The 19,979-nt window shown below is 44.8% G+C and overlaps 1 protein-coding gene across 3 annotated transcripts in view; it reads left to right on the top strand.

The window, feature by feature from the left end:
• Positions 1-19,635, top strand: part of eppk1 (epiplakin 1) — a 36,968-nt gene extending 17,333 nt beyond the window's left edge. Inside the window, exons 2-3 of one of the 3 annotated variants that reach the window (XM_031904551.1) lie at positions 535-9,631; positions 13,124-19,635. In XM_031904551.1, coding sequence (XP_031760411.1) covers positions 535-9,631; positions 13,124-19,057 — 15,031 coding nt within the window. In that variant the 3' untranslated portion in view covers positions 19,058-19,635. Of the gene's footprint in view, positions 1-534 lie in introns of all 3 variants that reach the window. The other 2 variants (XM_031904552.1, XM_031904550.1) reach the window with 2 other exon arrangements.
• Positions 19,636-19,979: the final 344 nt, after the last annotated feature.

The raw sequence follows: 19,979 nt of genomic DNA, 5'->3' as shown, positions 1-19,979 counted from the left end.
GGGTCAGTGGCCAAGGTGCCAGGGGTCAGTGGCCAAGGTGCCAGGGGTCAGTGGCCAAGGTGCCGGGGTCAGTGGCCAAGGTGCCGGGGTCAGTGCCCAAGTTATTAAAGGCCTTCAGCATCCAATCAGATTGTTCTGTGAGCAACATCTAATAGAATAGGGCAGGGAGCCCATCTGGGCCTGGGGGTTTCTGTTCAGTATATTTTCTATGGAGGATATAAGTTCCGCCATAGTAACCGGTTCCTCCGGGAAGTCTCTGTCCTTGGAACTCTGCGGAATATCATTGTTTCCCGTGAGGTCCAGTAACATGATATAATTCTCTATATTATTTGTGCATCACTCACACTCTTTCTTGGGTCTCTTTTTATCATTTTGGGTTTCATTGGCCAATAGAAATGCTGTGAGATTGGGGTGGGTTCTGTATTATCGGGCTGCAGTGGGTCTGTGATGTAAGCTACACACGCAGCAGGGGGTGGTGGCACTCCTACTGTGTCTATTGGTCAAATCTAACCCTTGTTCATCTGTCATTGGCAGGCCGTTCCGGGTGTTGGGAACCTACATGAGCAACATGGAGCACAAAATCAGCCAGACGGTGACCCGTTCTGTAGTCACTCGCACAGTCGTGCACTCAGCGGGCACCGCGCAAACGAGGGTCGTGCAAAGTTCTCAGAGTTCCCATTCTGCCCAGCACCTACGGGAGTTACAGGCTTCTGGGCCGACCAAGGTCTCACCGAGCATTGCCGGCTTCTTTGTGGAGAAAACCAAGGAGAAGATCAGTATATACCAAGCCCTGCAGGAGAAACTGGTGACCAGTGAAGTGGCCTTGTCACTGCTGGAAGCCCAGGCCGCAACTGGCAATATCCTCGATCCGAAGAGCAACCAGAAACTATCGGTGGAGGCTGCCATTGGCCAGGGAATCGTCGGCCCAGAATTCCAAGAAAAGCTGCTGTTTGCCAACAAGGCAGTGACGGGACACAGGCACAAGGATGGAACGTTGTCACTGTTCCAAGCATTCAAGAAAGGCCAAATCAATCAACCAAACACAGTACGACTGCTCGGGGCTCAACTGGCCACCGGCGGCATCATCAGCCCTTCAGATGGACAGCGTGTGTCTTTGGCAGAAGCCATTAAACTAAATCTCATTGATGAAGAAATGGCTTCAATGTTCTCTAAAAACAGCGACTCAGTCAAATGCTACCTAGACCCCAATACACAAGAAGCAGCAACATATCAGCAGCTCTTGGCCAAATGCACCACCGATACCGAGTCAGGATTGGCCCTTCTTGCACTGCAGGGAACCCTACAAGGACTGAGAAAGCCCGTGACGGCAGAACAGCTGCTGAGGGCCAATATAATCAACCAGGCTTTATACGATGATATCCGGCAGGGCAAGGAACGTTTAGAGAATGTTGGGGAGCGGCATGAAGTCAAGCAGTGTCTGCATGGTTTGGGGAGCATTGGGGGAATTTATGTGGAGAGCACCAAAGAGAAAATCAGCATCTACCAAGCCATGAAGAAGAACATTCTCTCATCACATGTGGCAGCTTCTCTGCTGGAAGCACAGGCTGCTTCAGGCTTTATTATAGATCCAGTGAGCAACCGGACCTTCACCGTAACAGAAGCCATCAAAGAGGAGCTGATAGGACTTGAACTGAAGGAGAAGCTGCTCTCTGCTGAAAGATCCGTGACCGGATTTAGTGACCCATACACAGACAGCAGGATCTCTCTTTTCCAAGCCATCAAGAAAGAACTTATCGACAAGAACCTCGGCATGAATCTGCTGCAAGTCCAGAAAGCCACCGGGGGTTTTATTGATCCTGTTAACAGCTTTCATGTCCCTGTGGAAGTTGCTTACCAGCAAGGATTGCTTGATGAGGAGATGAATCGTCTCTTATCAGATCCTCTTAATGGTCCTAAAGGTTTCTTAGATCCAAACACCAACGATGCTGTAACTTACGCTGAGCTGAAAAAACGATGCATTGTGGATCCAGAAACGAAAGTCTTCTTTTTTCCTGTAAAACTCACCTTCCAAGGCATTAGAGGCAAAGTTACTGCTGATGAACTGTTGGACTCTCTGATCATTGATAGAGAAACGTTTGAAAACCTACAGCAGGGAAGAACATCTGATAAAGAAGTTGCTGATCGGGAGTTGGTGAGACAATATCTTGAAGGCACTGGGTGCATCGCGGGAGTGGTCATTGTATCTTCCAGTGAGACAAAGAGTTTATATCAAGCAATGAAAGAGCATTATCTCATGTCAGGAACTTCCATTGCGCTTCTGGAGGCCCAGGCAGCCACGGGGGGTTTGATAGACCCCATCAAGAACCTTAAGTTTTCTGTTGATGAAGCTGTGAAAAACGGCTTAGCTGGGCCAGAACTCTATGAAAAACTGCTTTCTGCTGAAAAAGCCACAACGGGGTACAGAGATCCTTATAATGGGCAGAAAGTGTCACTCTTCCAAGCTATAAAAGGGGGGTTTGTGGAGAGACATCATGGTATTCAGCTCTTGGAAGTACAAATGGCCACTGGTGGCATCATAGACCCACTACACAAACACCGTGTCCCAAAGGAGGTCGCTTACAAGCGAGGCTTGTTTGATGATGACATGAACAAGAACATATTGGCCATGATGGAAGAACCCAAGGGATATTTTGATCCCAACTTAAAAGTAAATATTAATTATGGACAGATGTTGCACAAGTGCCTTGTTGATCTCGCCACAGGCCTATATCTCCTGCCAATCTTTGATCAAACTCAACAGACATGCCCAAATACTCTTATAGACTTCCAAACAACGATGACCCTGAAAGCAGCCAAAATTCCCGTGACATCCGGAAAATACAAAGCACAAACCGTCTCCATTTGGGAACTTTTATTTTCAGACTATTTCACCACCGAGGAAAGAATTTCACTCGTTTATCGGTTTAAATGCCAGACGGTGACATTGGAAGGGTTATCCAATCAGATAAATACAAACATTCAGCAAATAGTATCGAGCACCAAAATCTCCTTCGAAGGGCTAAGGGAGCGCGTGACCCCCAAACAGCTGCTGAATTCTGATATCATAGACAAGACTTTGTATGAGAAACTGGAGCAGGGTGAAGCCTCAGTGAAGGACGTGGTAAATATGGACACAGTAAAGAAATACCTGCAGGGCACTGGCTGCATTGGTGGACTGATTCTTACAGAGACTCAAGAGAAAATGAGCATCTATCAAGCAAAGAGAAAAGCCCTGCTCAGACCAGGAACATCGCTGATCCTTCTAGAAGCTCAGGCAGCAACTGGATTCATCATAGACCCCGTGGAGAACAAAAAGTATTCTGTCGAGGAGGCCCTTAAGGCAAATGTGATTGGGCCAGAATTCTATGAGAAGCTGCTTTCAGCAGAGAAGTCTGTGACGGGCTACATAGATCCTTACACCGAGAAAACAATCTCTCTCTTCCAGGCTATGAGCAAGGGACTGATTGTGAAGGAGCACGGAATACGTCTTCTAGAAGCCCAGATTGCTAGTGGCGGCATCATCGATCCAATAAATAGCCACAGGATTCCAGTGGAGGTTGCTTATAAGCGCGGTTACTTTGACAAAAAAATGAACCTGATCCTTTCAGATCCGAGTGATGACACCAAAGGGTTCTTCGACCCAAACACCAATGAAAATCTCACCTACTTGCAATTAAAAGAGAAGTGTATCACTGAGCCGACCACCAACCTCTGCCTCCTCCCCCTGCGTGGTAAGAAGAGCCTGGTTAGTATCAATGACTCAGTCAAGGCCTCACTCAGCAATCTGGAGATTTATGTAAGATATGGAAGGTTCAGACAGAAAACAGTCTCTGCTTGGGTTCTGATTAACTCCGAGTACTTCAGCGAGTGGAAAAGGAGATACATAGTAGAACAGTATAGACTGCAGAAGAAGACCCTTAAGGAGATTGCCATTTTGATTGAAGAGGAAATGAATAAGTGGACTGACATCCGATTCCCAGCTCTTAGGGGGCAAGTCAACATTCATCAACTTCTGGAGTATGAGATCATTGACAAAGAGCTGTTTCAGCAGGTTCTGGATGGAAAGGTCAAGGTGGAAGATGTAATGAAAACAGAAAAGGTCCAAAGACATCTGCATGGTTCTGATATACTTGGTGGGGTTATCCTTCAACCATCTAACCAAAGGATCAGCTTCCTCGAGGCAACAAAGAAAAGAATTTTGCTCCCCAGTACAGTCCTACCAATACTTGAGGCCCAGGCTGCTACCGGCCATATCATTGATCCAATAAGTAACCAGAAACTGACTGTTGATGAAGCCCTTAAAGCCGGTGTTATTGACCCACAGCATTATGACAAACTTTTGACTGCTGAAGAAGCTGTAACGGGCTACAAAGATCCATTTACAGGCAGAAGAATATCCCTCTACCAGGCCATGAGAAAGGGACTTGTGGATGAGAAGCATGCCATCCAGCTTTTAGATGCCCAGTTGGCCACAGGGGGGATTATTGATCCAGATACTGCCTTACATCTTCCAGTTTCCGTAGCCAATAAGCATGGTTTCTTTAATGATGAGCTGCATCAAAGCCTGTCTACTGATGCTTTAAATTCCTACTGTGATCCTACCACCAAACAAATGGTGTCTTACTCAGAACTGGTCAGTCGCTCCGAGCAGGACAAACCTGCAGGTATCCGTTTGATTCCACTGCCTGAAGGCTTTACCGAGGTTCCCACCGATAACATTTTCTCTGAGGAGGAAGTAAAAGAGACATTCAAAAATACAAGGATCGAAGAAAGGAACACAACATTGTGGGTCCTGATACATTATGGCTACTTTACTGAGGAGCAGAGATCCCAGATCCTGGAGAGATACAAACTGAAGAAAGCAACTTTGCAGGAGGTCACTACTGAGATTCTGCAGTTTATCAAGGACAATGAAATTAAAATGACCACTCACATCAGCTTTGAAGGCCTTCGGGGAAAAGTTCCAGCAATACGACTGCTGGATCTGGGCATTCTTAATCAGACCGTGTTTAATGAACTTTTGCAGGGGTTGAAGACAACTGAGGAAGTGTCTAAGTTAGAGAGTGTGAAAAAATACTTGCAAGGAACTGGCTACATCTCTGGGGTCTTCCTACAGTCAACCAAGGAGAAAATGAGTATTTATCAGGCAATGAAAAGAAACCTCATCATGCCTGCCAATGGGTTACTGTTCCTAGAAGCTCAGGCTGCCACAGGGTTTCTGATCGATCCAGTATATAACCAAAAGTACTCAGTGGATAGTGCTGTTAAGGCCGGAGTTGTAGGACCAGAACTTCATGAGAAGTTGCTGACAGCCGAGAGTGCTGTGACCGGGTTCCTCGACCCCTACACAGGAAACAAAATTTCACTGTTGCAAGCCATTGGCAAAGATCTACTCCTGCGCAATGAAGCAATACCACTTCTCCAAGCCCAGATTGCAGCTGGAGGAATTGTCGACCCAAACCACTGCCATTATGTCCCGCTGGAGATGGCTCACAAACTTGGCTTTCTGGATGAAGAGGTTGACGTGGCCAAATCAACAATCAGTCTAAAAGCTTTCTATGATCCCGACACCAAAGAGAACCTGTCCTACATGGAGCTCAAAGACAAATGCTATAAAGACCCAGAGACAGGTCTCTTATTACTGCCACTTTCAGAAAGTGCTGCCATTTATGCTGATGAAAACATTATAAGTGTGCTGAAATCTGTTACGGTCAATGTCCAAGCAGGAAGATTTAAAGGTCAAGTGGTCTCGGTCTGGGAACTTCTGAATTCTGAGTATATCAGCGTGAGCAAACTGAAGGAGCTGCTAGCCTTGTACAGTAAGAGCAGTGCCGAGGCTCTCCAGCTGCTCATACAAACAGTCACCACTATCATCATAGAGTCAGAGAAAGAAAGCAAAAAGATACATTTCAAAGGTCTCCGACGACAAGTTTCAGCAAGTGACCTGTTCCTGTCCGAGGTGATCGATAAACAAACTCTCGATGACCTGAACCTGGGGAAGAAAACGATCACTGAAGTCACAGAGATGGATAATGTCAAGCGCTACCTGGAAGGAACCAACTGCATCGCAGGGGTCCTTGTTCAAGCAACCAACAAGAAGATGAGCATCTATGAAGCAATGCTCAAAGGCATCCTTAGACCTGGGACAGCCCTAGTGCTTCTAGAAGCCCAAGCAGCCACTGGATTTATTGTTGACCCTGTGAAAAATATGAAGCTGTCCGTTGACGAAGCATTAGGTTGTAGACTTATAGGACAGGAGATTTATAAAAAGTTGCTCTCCGCAGAGCAAGCAGTTACTGGTTACACCGACCCACACAATGAAGAAAAGATTTCCCTCTTCCAAGCTATGAACAAGAAACTGATTGTGGAAAGCCATGGTATACGCCTTCTAGAGGCTCAGATTGCTACCGGAGGCATCATTGATCCAGTGCACAGCCACCGAATCCCAGTAGATACGGCCTATAAGCGCGGCTATTTCAATGAAGAAATGAATACAATTCTCTCTGACCCCTCTGATGACACCAAAGGATTCTTTGACCCAAACACCCATGAAAACTTGACTTACCTACAACTGGTAGAAAGATGCATCCAAGACCCCGAGACTGGACTGTATCTCCTGCAAGTTGTGAAGAAGGGAGAGAATTACTTCTACATCACTGACAAAATTAAGGAAGATCTACAATCAAAACGCGTGCTGATGCATCATGGAAGTTTCACAAACCAAACAGTATCTCTCTGGGAAATCCTTTCTTCTCACTACGTCACGGATCTCAAGAGGAGAGAACTTGTAAGGCTGTATATAGAGGGAGTGATGACCGAGGAACATCTCCTATCCTCTGTAACCACACTAATTATGGACTATGAGAGCAAAAGTAACATATTAATGTTCAAGGGGATAAGGGGTGAAGTAAGTGCCACAGAACTGTTCAATGCAGAGATAATTGACAAGAAGACCCTAGATGACCTGAGGGCTGGGAAGAAAACAGTGGAGGATATTGCACAGGTGGACTCCATAAAAACATACCTGGAGGGGACAGGCTGCATAGCCGGTGCCTTTGTGTTACCAGACAATGAAAAACTCAGCGTCTATGAAGCCATCAAGAAAGGGATCCTACCTAACGATATTGGCTTAACACTTCTTGAAGCCCAAGTGGCCACTGGTTTCCTCATAGATCCAGTAAAGAATAAGAGGCTCTCTGTTTCTGAAGCTTTGTCTGCTGGTCTCATCGGTACCGACGTTCAGAATAAACTTGAACTTGCAGAACAAGCAGTTACCGGATTCACCGATCCTGACTCTGGCAATAAACTCTCACTGTTCCAAGCCATTAAGAAGGGTTTAATTAATAGAGACCAGGGCCTTTATTTGCTGGAGGCCCAGTTGTGCACCGGTGGCGTTATCAATCCACTTTACAGCCACAGAGTTCCTCTGGGTGCGGCATATAAGAAAGGGCTTTTGGATGAAGATACTTACATCTTGTTATCAGATGGGAAAAAAGGATTTACTGACCCAAACACCCACGAAAGGATAAGTTATAAAAACCTGATGGAAAGATGCACGAAGGACACCACAACTGGACTAGATTTACTTCAACTAGCTAAAAAGAGGGATGATTACTTCTACATTGATAATCCAACCAAAAACATCCTGACATCTACCCCTTTGAAAATGCATGCTGGAAAATTTCAAGGCCAAGACGTCTCGCTGTGGGATATCTTATGCTCCATCTACATCTCTGAAGAGAAAAGAAAAGAACTCATTAAAAAATACAAAAGTGAGACTACGGCAACTCTTAAATCCATAATAGCAACTATATTGTCCATCATTGAAAAGAAGGAAACCACTCAAAGTGATATTTGGTTCCAGGGATTGAGAAAGCAGGTAACAGCCTCTGAATTGTACAGTGCAGGGATCATCAACAAAGAAACACTTGAGGGGCTCAAGCAGGAACCGCACACTATAACAGATGTAGCTCAGAATGAATCTGTGAAGAAATTTCTAGAAGGAACCAGCTGCATCGCTGGATTGCTTGTCCCATCGCTAGAGAACCCAGCCATAAAGGTGAAGATGAACATTTACAATGCCATGTTGAAACGCATACTCCGACCAGGAACTGCTCTGGTTCTGCTTGAGGCACAAGCAGCCACTGGATTTATAATTGACTCTATAAAAAACAAAAAACTTTCTGTAGATGAAGCTTTCGAGGCTGGACTGATTGGCTATGAGATTTACGAAAAGCTGCTGTGTGCAGAAAAAGCAGTGACTGGCTACACCGATCCTTACACCGGCAGCAAGATTTCCCTCTTCCAAGCAATGAAAGCAGATCTAATTGTGAAAGAACACGGGATCCGTGTCCTGGAAGCCCAGATAGCCACAGGGGGCATTATTGATCCAGTGCACAGTCATCGCGTCCCTGTGGAAGTGGCCTACAAACGTGGCTACTTTGATGAAGAAATGAACCAAATCCTCTCTGACCCTACTGATGACACCAAAGGATTCTTTGACCCCAATACCCATGAGAATCTAACGTACATGCAGTTGATTAAACGTTGTGTTCAGGATCCAGAAACAAAGCTGTATATGCTGGAGATACACGGCAGCAAGCCCTCTCCTGGGAACGTGCAAAGCGCCCTACGGCAGAAGACTGTTGAGGTGACAACGGGGCAGTTCCAAGGCAGGAAAGTCTCCATCTGGGATCTTATACATTCACAGTACATTTCCCCAGAGAAACGGGATGATCTGCTAAAGAAATTTACATCAGGAACCTTATCCATTGAGGAACTTATGGAAATCATCATCACTATGATTTATGAGACAGAAGCAACGGCGCTGCCAACTGATACCATAGATGCTGTTAAACAGGATGAACAAATCATAACGTTGTTCTTGTCGGAAAAGGTTGATGTGACAATGGGGGATTTCAGAGGGAAAAGTGTATCCTTGTGGGAGATTCTCAATTCTCACTATATCTCTGAGGAGAAAAGAAAAGAACTAATAGACAAAATGAAAGTGGGAAGCACAACCATGGAGGAAATAATTGCCATTGTCATCACTATCATTACCGAAACGGAACTCCAGAAGGGAACCCAAGTGCCGCAGATTGTGCGGTTTGACCAGTGGGTGCAAGACAATGACATCCAGGAGGCTCTGAAGAGAATCAGCATTAATGTCACAAAGGGGCAGTTTCAGGGTCAGGAGTTTTCCATCTGGGATCTCCTTCAGTCCAAATCCATTCCAGAGGAGACAAGACTGGAACTATTAGGGGATTACAGATTAACCATTGAGGAAATCATAAAAGGTGTCGTACAGTCGGTTAAAGACACAGAGATCGGGAGCTGCACATACGACTTGCACGATGAGGTGTTCAACGTCTTACAGACCGTAAAGACTGATGTGACGGTTGGTGAATTTAAAGGCCAGAAATATTCCGTATGGGAACTTCTAAACTCAAAATACTTCTCTGAAGATAAAAAGAAAGAACTACTTGAAAATTTTAATCTAGGAACAATTAATATCCATGAACTGATCCAAATAATCACTACAATAATAGAGGAAATGGAAGAAAACACCAGAAGGTTAAAGTTCAAAGGACTGAGAAGGCAAGTGACAGCCACTGAACTGCTCACCTCAGAAATCATTGACCAAGACACCCTACGGGAGCTCGCTCAGGGCAAGAAAACTGTGGAAGAAGTGACAGAAATGGATACAGTAAAGAGATACCTTGAAGGAGAAAGTTGCATTGCGGGAATTCTGGTTCCATCTGCAAAGGAACCATCACAGAAAGACAAAATGAGCATCTATAATGCGATGCAGAAAAATATCCTGAGACCAGGAACCGCTCTGGTACTTTTAGAAGCTCAGGCAGCCACTGGATTTGTCATTGACCCAATAAATAATAAAAAACTTTCTGTAGATGAAGCGGTAGCTGCTGGGGTCATTGGGAAAGAACTCCATGGAAAGCTCCTTTCTGCAGAACGGGCAGTAACAGGTTATAAGGACCCTTATACTGGGGACAAAGTCTCACTATTTCAGGCCATGCAGAAAGAACTGATAGTAAAAGACCACGGCATCCGTCTTCTTGAAGCCCAAATTGCCACCGGTGGAATCATTGACCCATTGCACAGCCACCGTGTTCCAGTGGATATTGCTTACAAACGAGGATACTTTGATGAAGAGATGAACCAAATCCTCTCAGATCCTTCTGATGACACCAAGGGGTTCTTTGATCCCAATACCCATGAGAACCTCACCTACATGCAGCTTCTCCAGAGATGCATTAAAGACTCTGATACTGGACTTTGCTTGCTTGAGGTTAGTAAGGCCAAGTCTACTCACTTTAAGGCAGAGACAAATTTTGAAAGCAGATTAAAGTCCCTTACTGTCCATCTAAAGATTGGCCACTACCAAGGGCAGAATGTGTCCCTCTGGGAACTTCTCAATTCACATTATTTTTCAGAAGAAAAGAGACAGGAGCTGCTACTGAAGTACAAAACAGGAGCCATCACTATTAATGAGCTGCAGACAATCGTTATAACTACAACTGAAGAGCTGGAAAGTAAAAAAACTGGGCATTTAAATGGATCAGTTCATGAAGAGTTGGACCAGAAAACTGTGCTGAGCTCTGCGTTTGTGCAGGTTACTAAGGGCAAGTTCATGGGTCAAAAGATCTCCATCTGGGAGCTCCTGAACTCTGAGTATATTACAGAAGAGAAGAGGAAAGAGATCCTACAGAAGTACAGCTCAGGGGCTTGGACCATGGAAGAAATCATCACTCTCATCACAACAATCATTGCTGAGGTAGAAGAGAATAGGGAGAAGCTTGAGAAGGAAAAACAAAGCACATCAGAGTCTCTCCATTCAACCACAGGTACCGATAAGCAACTCCAACAAGCCCTGGATGTCATTACAGTCAGTGTCCCGGCTGGTGAGTTTCAGAAAGAGAAGATATCTCTCTGGGAAATTCTCCATACCAAATACATCTCATCAGATAAAAGGAACAGTCTACTAAACAAGCACCAGGTCACCGTAGAGACATTAAAGGGAGATATAATGAAACTAATTGGGGAGAAAGAAGTGAAGGGGGATGAGGAGGTTAAGCAAACACTTGAACTAAAGTTTATGGATGTGAGAGTTGGTAAATTCAAAGGACAACAAGTTTCCCTGTGGGTTTTGCTTCACTCAAAATACATTTCTGAAGAGAAGAGAAAAGAACTTCTGGAAAAATACAAATCAGGGACATTGACCCTGGAAGAAATGTTCAGAATCATTATCACTATAATTGAGGAGACTGAGGAAAAAAGTCACAATATAAAGTTCACAGGCCTCAGGAGGCAGGTAACAGCCACTGAGCTACTCGAATCTCAAATCATTGACCAGAGCACCATGAATGAGTTGACTCAAGGCAGTCGGACAGTGGAACAGGTGACCCAGATGGACTCTGTGAAGCGGTATCTCCAGGGAACTAGCCCAATAGCTGGTGTTTTTGTTACATCTAAGAAAGAAGGCTCACAAAGAGAGAAGATGACCATTTATGATGCCATGTTCAGAAGAATATTGAGGCCAGGGACAGCACTGGTTCTCCTTGAAGCACAAGCAGCTACTGGCTTTGTGGTTGACCCGATACAGAATAGAAGACTTTCGGTTGAGGAAGCTAAAAATGCCGGACTTATTGGCCATGAGATCTACAATAAACTTCTGTCTGCGGAACGAGGAGTGACTGGATACACCGACCCCTACACTGGAAACAAAATCTCCCTCTTCCAAGCCATGAAAAAAGAGCTGATCGTGAAAGACCACGGTATCCGTCTGTTAGAGGCACAGATTGCCACCGGTGGCATCATCGACCCTGTGCACAGTCACCGAGTCCCTGTAGAGGTGGCTTACAAGCGAGGCTACTTTGACGAAGAGATGAATCAAATCCTTTCTGACCCCAGTGACGACACAAAAGGTTTCTTTGATCCAAATACTCACGAGAATCTCACATACATGCAGCTGCTCCAGAGATGTGTCGAGGACCCAGAGACGGGGATGTTCATGCTGGATGTGAAAGACACCAAACCCGCTCTTGTACGAACAGACTACACAAGTGCGCTGCAGTCTAAAACTGTTCTTATCCAGTCTGGGGAATTCCAGGGCAAGAATGTCTCTGTTTGGGAACTTCTCAGTTCTAAATATGTTTCAGCTGAGAAAAGAGAGGAACTCCTAAGGACGTACAGAGCTGGGAGCTTGTCCATTGAAGAACTCATAACTATTGTTATTACCATTATTAATGAGACCGAGGCAAGTGTGTCGTCAACTGACTCAACAGACAGTAAGAATGAAGGTGATGAAATGAAGATATTATTCCAGTCAGAGGTAGTGTCTGTGCCAGTGGGAGACTACAAAGGACAGAGAGTTTCACTGTGGGAACTTCTTCACTCTCATTATATCTCAGAGGAAAAGAGAAATGAGTTATTAGACAAAGTGAAATCAAGGACTTTGACTCTCCAAGAAACTCTTACAATTATAATCCGTATCATTGAGGAAACTGAGCTAACGAGAAGTAAAACAGTGCAGCGACCCCCTCAGGTATTAGTCGAGCAAGGTCTGAAATTGGATCTCACAGTCCACGCAGATGAAATCCAGAAATCACTTCAGAGCATCACCGTTCATGTCCGTACCGGAGAATTTCAAGGTCAAGATGTTTCTGTCTGGGACCTACTTCACTCAAGGTATATAAGTGAGGAGATGAGAAAGGAACTGGTTAGTAATTATGAGTTAACGGTTCAAGACATGATAGCAATCATTGTCCAACTAGTGGAACAGAAGAGCAGCAAATCCCCTTTACATGCACAATACAACTTGACCGAGGAAGCACTCAATGTTCTTCAGGCAGAAAGAACTGAAATCTGTGTAGGAGAATATAAGGGCCAGAAGCTTTCTCTGTGGCAACTACTCACATCTAGATACTTAAGTGAAGATAAAAGGAGAGACCTACTCGAGCAGTTTAATCAGGGGACTGTAAGTGTGCATCAGCTGATCCGAACAGTCATCACAGTCATTGAAGAAATTGAACAGAAAACTAGCAATCTGAAGTTCAAAGGACTGAGAAGGCAAGTGACGGCCACCGAACTGCTCACCTCAGAAATCATTGACCAAGACACCCTACGGGAGCTTGCTCAGGGCAAGAAAACTGTGGAAGAAGTGACAGAAATGGATACAGTAAAGAGATACCTTGAAGGAGAAAGTTGCATTGCGGGAATTCTGGTTCCATCTGCAAAGGAACCATCACAGAAAGACAAAATGAGCATCTATAATGCGATGCAGAAAAATATCCTGAGACCAGGAACCGCTCTGGTACTTTTAGAAGCTCAGGCAGCAACTGGATTTGTCATTGACCCAATAAATAATAAAAAACTTTCTGTAGATGAAGCGGTAGCTGCTGGGGTCATTGGGAAAGAACTCCATGGAAAGCTCCTTTCTGCAGAACGGGCAGTAACAGGTTATAAGGACCCTTATACTGGGGACAAAGTCTCACTATTTCAGGCCATGCAGAAAGAACTGATAGTAAAAGACCACGGCATCCGTCTTCTTGAAGCCCAAATTGCCACCGGTGGTATCATTGACCCATTGCACAGCCACCGTGTTCCAGTGGATATTGCTTACAAACGAGGCTACTTTGATGAAGAGATGAACCAAATCCTCTCAGATCCTTCTGATGACACCAAGGGGTTCTTTGATCCCAATACCCATGAGAACCTCACCTACATGCAGCTTCTCCAGAGATGCATTAAAGACTCCGATACTGGACTTTGCTTGCTTGAGATTAGTAAGGCCAAGTCTACTCACTTCAAGGCAGAGACAAATTTTGAAAGCAGATTAAAGTCCCTTACTGTCCATCTAAAGATTGGCCACTACCAAGGGCAGAATGTTTCCCTCTGGGAACTTCTCAATTCACATTATTTTTCAGAAGAAAAGAGACAGGAGCTGCTACTGAAGTACAAAACAGGAGCCATCACTATTAATGAGCTGCAGACAATCGTTATAACTACAACTGAAGAGCTGGAAAGTAAAAAAACTGGGCATTTAAATGGATCAGTTCATGAAGAGTTGGACCAGAAAACTGTGCTGAGCTCTGCGTTTGTGCAGGTTACTAAAGGCAAGTTCATGGGTCAAAAGATCTCCGTCTGGGAGCTCCTGAACTCTGAGTATTTTACAGAAGAGAAGAGGAAAGAGATCCTACAGAAGTACAGCTCAGGGGCTTGGACCATGGAAGAAATCATCACTCTCATCACAACAATCATTGCTGAGGTAGAAAAGAATAGGGAGAAGCTTGAGAAGGAAACACAAAGCACATCAGAGTCTCTCCATTCAACCACAGGTACCGATAAGCAACTCCAACAAGCCCTAGATGTCATTACAGTCAGTGTCCCGGCTGGTGAGTTTCAGAAAGAGAAGATATCTCTCTGGGAAATTCTCCATACCAAATACATCTCATCAGATAAAAGGAACAGTCTACTAAACAAGCACCAGGTCACCATAGAGACATTAAAGGGAGATATAATGAAACTAATTGGGGAGAAAGAAGTGAAGGGGGATGAGGAGGTTAAGCAAACACTTGAACTAAAGTTTATGGATGTGAGAGTTGGTAAATTCAAAGGACAACAAGTTTCTCTGTGGGTTTTGCTTCACTCAAAATACATTTCTGAAGAGAAGAGAAAAGAACTTCTGGAAAAATACAAATCAGGAACATTGACCCTGGAAGAAATGTTCAGAATCATTATCACTATAACTGAGGAGACTGAGGAAAAAAGTCACAATATAAAGTTCACAGGCCTCAGGAGGCAGGTAACAGCCACTGAGCTACTCGAATCTCAAATCATTGACCAGAGCACCATGAATGAGTTGACTCAAGGCAGTCGGACAGTGGAACAGGTGACCCAGATGGACTCTGTGAAGCGGTATCTCCAGGGAACTAGCCCTATAGCTGGTGTTTTTGTTACATCTAAGAAAGAAGGCTCACAAAGAGAGAAGATGACCATTTATGATGCCATGTTCAGAAGAATATTGAGGCCAGGGACAGCACTGGTTCTCCTTGAAGCACAAGCAGCCACTGGCTTTGTGATTGACCCGATACAGAATAGAAGACTTTCTGTCGAGGAAGCTAAAAATGCTGGACTTATTGGCCATGAGATCTACAATAAACTTCTGTCTGCAGAACGAGGAGTGACTGGATACACTGACCCCTACACTGGAAACAAAATCTCCCTCTTCCAAGCCATGAAAAAAGAGCTGATCGTGAAAGACCACGGTATCCGTCTCTTAGAAGCACAGATTGCCACCGGTGGCATCATCGACCCTGTGCACAGTCACCGAGTCCCTGTAGAGGTGGCTTACAAGCGAGGCTACTTTGACGAAGAGATGAATCAAATCCTTTCTGACCCCAGTGACGACACAAAAGGTTTCTTTGATCCAAATACTCACGAGAATCTCACATACATGCAGCTTCTCCAGAGATGTGTCGAGGACCCAGAGACGGGGATGTTCATGCTGGATGTGAAAGACACCAAACCCGCTCTTGTACGAACAGACTACACAAGTGCGCTGCAGTCTAAAACTGTTCTTATCCAGTCTGGGGAATTCCAGGGCAAGAATGTGTCTGTTTGGGAACTCTTGCACTCTCACTATATTTCAAAGGAAAAACGAGAGGAACTTTTGAAAAAATACTCATCAGGTAGTTTGTCAGCTACAGATCTAGAAGCTTTAATTCTCACAATCATCTCTGAGACAGAGCGAGAGAGAGTTGTGGACGTAACAAAGGAAGACCCGAAAATCCACACAACTCTAAAATCTGTAACTATTGATATCTCAGTGGGGAGTTTCCAGACGAAAACAACAACAATATGGGATCTGTTACAATCTGATTACTTCTCTGAGAGGGAAAGAAACGATCTGCTAGAGAAGCTGCATGCTGGGACATTGACTTTAGAAGAAATAATCAAATTTATTGTGACTGTAGTTACAGAGAAAGAAACAAAAACTCTACAAAGTGTCACCACAACAACCCAAATTAAGAGGGAGGAGGTAGTACAGAAATCTATTGACCTGAGTCAGTGGCCCCCAGAGGAGCAACTTCAGAAAGCTTTGGAGGCTATTCCATATGAAGTGTCCAGACAACAAAATCTGGGGGAGAAACAAGACAGTGAGTCTATTTGGGGTGTTCTGCAAAGTGAGAAACTGCCTGATGACCAAAGGAAAGAACTGTTAAAGACATGCAAAGACACTGTACAAGACGTTCTGATTGGTTGCATCAGACTCATCCAGGGAGAGGGACAGTTCTCAGCTGAGACCTTTTCAATTGATGAGCAAACACAGAAATTATTACAGAATACAACAATGGAAATTTCTGTTGGGGAATTCAAAGGTCAGAACTTGTCACTGTGGGACCTTCTTCTCTCCAAATACATTTCAGCCGAGAAAAGAAAAGAAATATTAATGGCCTATCTTACCGGCTCTTCCTCTATACAAGACATTATCAGAATGATCACCACCATTATAGAGGAGACTGAAGACAGAACTAGTAAGCTGATGTTCCAGGGGCTCAGGCAACAGGTTACGGCTGCAGAGTTGCTGAGCTCTGAAATTATTGACCAGAAGACCCTCGACGATCTGTCCAAAGGGAACAAGACCCTGGAAGAGATAACTCAAATGGACTCTGTGAAAAGATATTTGGAAGGAACAAGCTGCATTGCTGGAGTGTTTGCCCCCTCTAAAAAACATCCTTCCAAGATGGAGAAAATGAGCATTTACCAAGCTATGCGGAAAAATATTCTAAGACCAGGCACTGCCTTGGTGCTTTTAGAAGCTCAGGCTGCAACTGGCTTTATCATTGACCCAGTCAACAACAGAAAACTGTCAGTAGATGAGGCTGTTTCTTCTGGGGTGGTCGGAAAAGAGCTTCATGCCAAACTGCTATCGGCAGAACGTGCTGTTACCGGTTACAGAGATCCCTACAGCGGGGACAAGATATCTCTCTTCCAAGCCATGAAAAAGAATCTCATTGTCAAAGACCATGGGGTCCGTCTGCTAGAAGCACAGATTGCCACGGGGGGTGTAATCGACCCTGTGTACAGTCATCGAGTTCCTGTGTCTGTTGCCTACAAGCGCGGGTACTTTGATGAAGAAATGAACCAGGTTCTTTGCGACCCTTCTGATGATACCAAGGGTTTCTTTGACCCAAACACTCATGAGAATCTCACCTATATGCAGCTGGTACAAAGGTGCGTCCAAGACCCAGACACTGGGCTAAATATGCTAGAGGTGAAGGATGTGAAGTCTCCTCTTTTCCAGATTGACAAGACAATACAAAGCTCCTTGCAGTCTCAGACTATGGACATTAAAGTTGGTCAGTACAAAGGTCAGAATGTCTCTGTCTGGGAACTTCTCACATCTCGCTATCTTTGTGAAGCTGACAAGGAAAGACAAGACCTTTTGATGAAGTACAAATCTGGAGCCATCACTATACAGAAGCTGATGGCAGAGCTTGTATTGCTGGTCGAGAAGCTTGAAGAGAAGAGAAGCAGCTCCAACGTAGCCCAGCACTTCTCTGAAGGGGACACTGATAAAGAGAAACACAGTTTCCTACAGTCTGTGGAGGTTGAAGTGACCGCTGGCCATCTGAAAGGCCAGAAAAGTTCCCTTTGGCAGTTTCTCAATTCTTCCTATATCACAGCAGAGAAAAGAAATGAACTGCTTATTAAGTATGAAAGTGGAGCCCTGACCCTTGAGCAGCTCGTGCAGTCGGTCCTAGCGATCATGGCGGAAGCAGAGAAAACCGTCATAAATGGTTCCGATGGAGCCAGTGTAGGAGAATCAGGAAAGGCAGGGGCAGTAATACAGTCCCTCTCCCATTTCTCTACCTTCTTTTCTATTGGTGAATTCCAAGGTCCCAGTGTTTCTTTGTGGGATATACTTCACTCAAAGACCATCAGCAGAGCAGAGAGGGACAACATGCTGAAGAAATACTTGCTCACAATTGAAGAAGTCATTGCCGTCCTTTCCAAGTTCTTTCCATCCTCCAAGGGGCAATCAGCAGAGCAATATGGGCAAACAGCTTCATTTCTAAAGTCTGTAACTGTTCAAGTGGCTATTGGAGAATTTAAGGTAGAAGGCAAAGCTCATTCACTCTGGGAGCTTCTACACTCTAAATACATCACCCAAGAGAAGAGGAACAAACTTATTGAGAAGTTTGAGTCCAAAACGTTGACATGGGAAGAAATCTTCCAAATAATTGTCACTATTATAAAGGAGACGGAGGAGAGGGGACGGCAACTCAAGTTTAAGGGTCTCAGGAAGCAGGTCTCCGCGTCTGAGCTCCTCCAATCACAAATCATTGACCAAGACACCCTCATAGACCTGACCCTGGGCAAAAAGACATTGGCTGAAGTGACTGAGATGGATTCAGTAAGGAGATACCTAGAAGGAACGAGCTGCATTGCTGGAGTTTTAGTTACGTCAAAAACTGACCCATCAAAGAAGGAGAAGATGAGCATTTATACCGCCATGTTAAAGGGTATCCTGCGGCCGGGGACTGCCCTCGTGTTGCTGGAGGCACAAGCAGCCACTGGATTTGTCATTGACCCCATTAAGAATATAAAACTCTCAGTGGATGAAGCTGCTGCCTCGGGGGTAATAGGGCAAGAGCTCCACTCCAAGCTTCTGTCTGCGGAGAAAGCTGTAACCGGTTACAATGATCCCAGCACCAGCCAGAAGATTTCTCTGTTCCAAGCAATGCAGAAGGAGCTCATTGTCCAACACCATGGCATCAGGCTCCTGGAAGCGCAGATCGCAACGGGGGGCATCATCGACCCCGTGCACAGTCACCGTGTGCCGGTGGAAGTGGCCTACAAACGGGGTTACTTTGATGAAGAGATGAACAAGATACTGGATGATCCCACTGATGACACCAAAGGTTTCTTTGACCCCAATACCCATGAGAACCTCACCTACATGCAGCTCCTCCAAAGGTGTGTCCAAGACCCAGACACGGGGCTGTTTATGCTGGGGGTCAGCACAAAATAAATAACAAGGAAGGTATTTTGCAATAGCATTGGAAATATTTCCATTACTGTCGAGGGACTGAGGCTGAGCCAATGGGGGAAAGCTCTTCTAGATCATTCTGGGATACAGTGTAATGGGGGGATCTTCTGCATGGGGATCTACTGGACTCTCTCTGGAACTCTCTCTAGAACTCTATATATCTCTATAAATCCCTAACAAGGGACTGATTTTTACTCTCGTGGCAGCTCTGCTGGGAGCAATTGCCCTGGCACCTCCACTAGCACCTTTAATTGCCCTTTGCAATGTTTATGCTGGAATATAATAATCATAGTTAGCATGTTGGGAGAAGATTGTTTTGTGTGATGTTTCTCCATAGAAATATATGATAATGTATGAAGATCATCCCTTCCCTGTGTATTTCTACCCATGGATGGGAGCTGCCATATTGTTCTTATTTACTTAAACAATATGGCCGCCCCTATGTATAAATGCATTTATACAGAAAAGGAATGTCAAGGGAGAGGCTCATGGGAGTTTACTTGTCTGGGAATAAAATAGACTTTCTTTATCTTTTATAAATAAACTGCTCTCTCAGCAAATGCTCTTTGTGATTCTGTTGAAGACCCCCCCCCTGGGGCAGAAACCTTAGACCAGTGTAATATTTTCATTGAACGTGGGGTTCATGTACAAAAGATTCTGACTGCAGCTCCGTGTGCCTTGCTGCCTAGGGTACACTGAGTCCAAACTGCAGCTACAGGTAGCAGCTACTAATCTCCACTTGCAACAATAACGTTGCTGGGTTGGGGGCAGCTTTGTAGGACAAGCACATTGGGACCCTACATTCCTAGTAACACTGGTACATTCCACTCATAGCAACATGGTCGTTTCACATTACACCAAAGCCAATGACTTACAGGTTTATGTGGGCAGGTAAGTGGCCCAT

This window comes from Xenopus tropicalis, chromosome 6 (assembly GCF_000004195.4).
Source record: "Xenopus tropicalis strain Nigerian chromosome 6, UCB_Xtro_10.0, whole genome shotgun sequence".
In the NCBI taxonomy this organism is placed as follows: domain Eukaryota; kingdom Metazoa; phylum Chordata; class Amphibia; order Anura; family Pipidae; genus Xenopus; species Xenopus tropicalis.
Note: the sequence above shows the minus strand (reverse complement) of the source record. Positions and strands in the feature narration are given on the sequence as shown.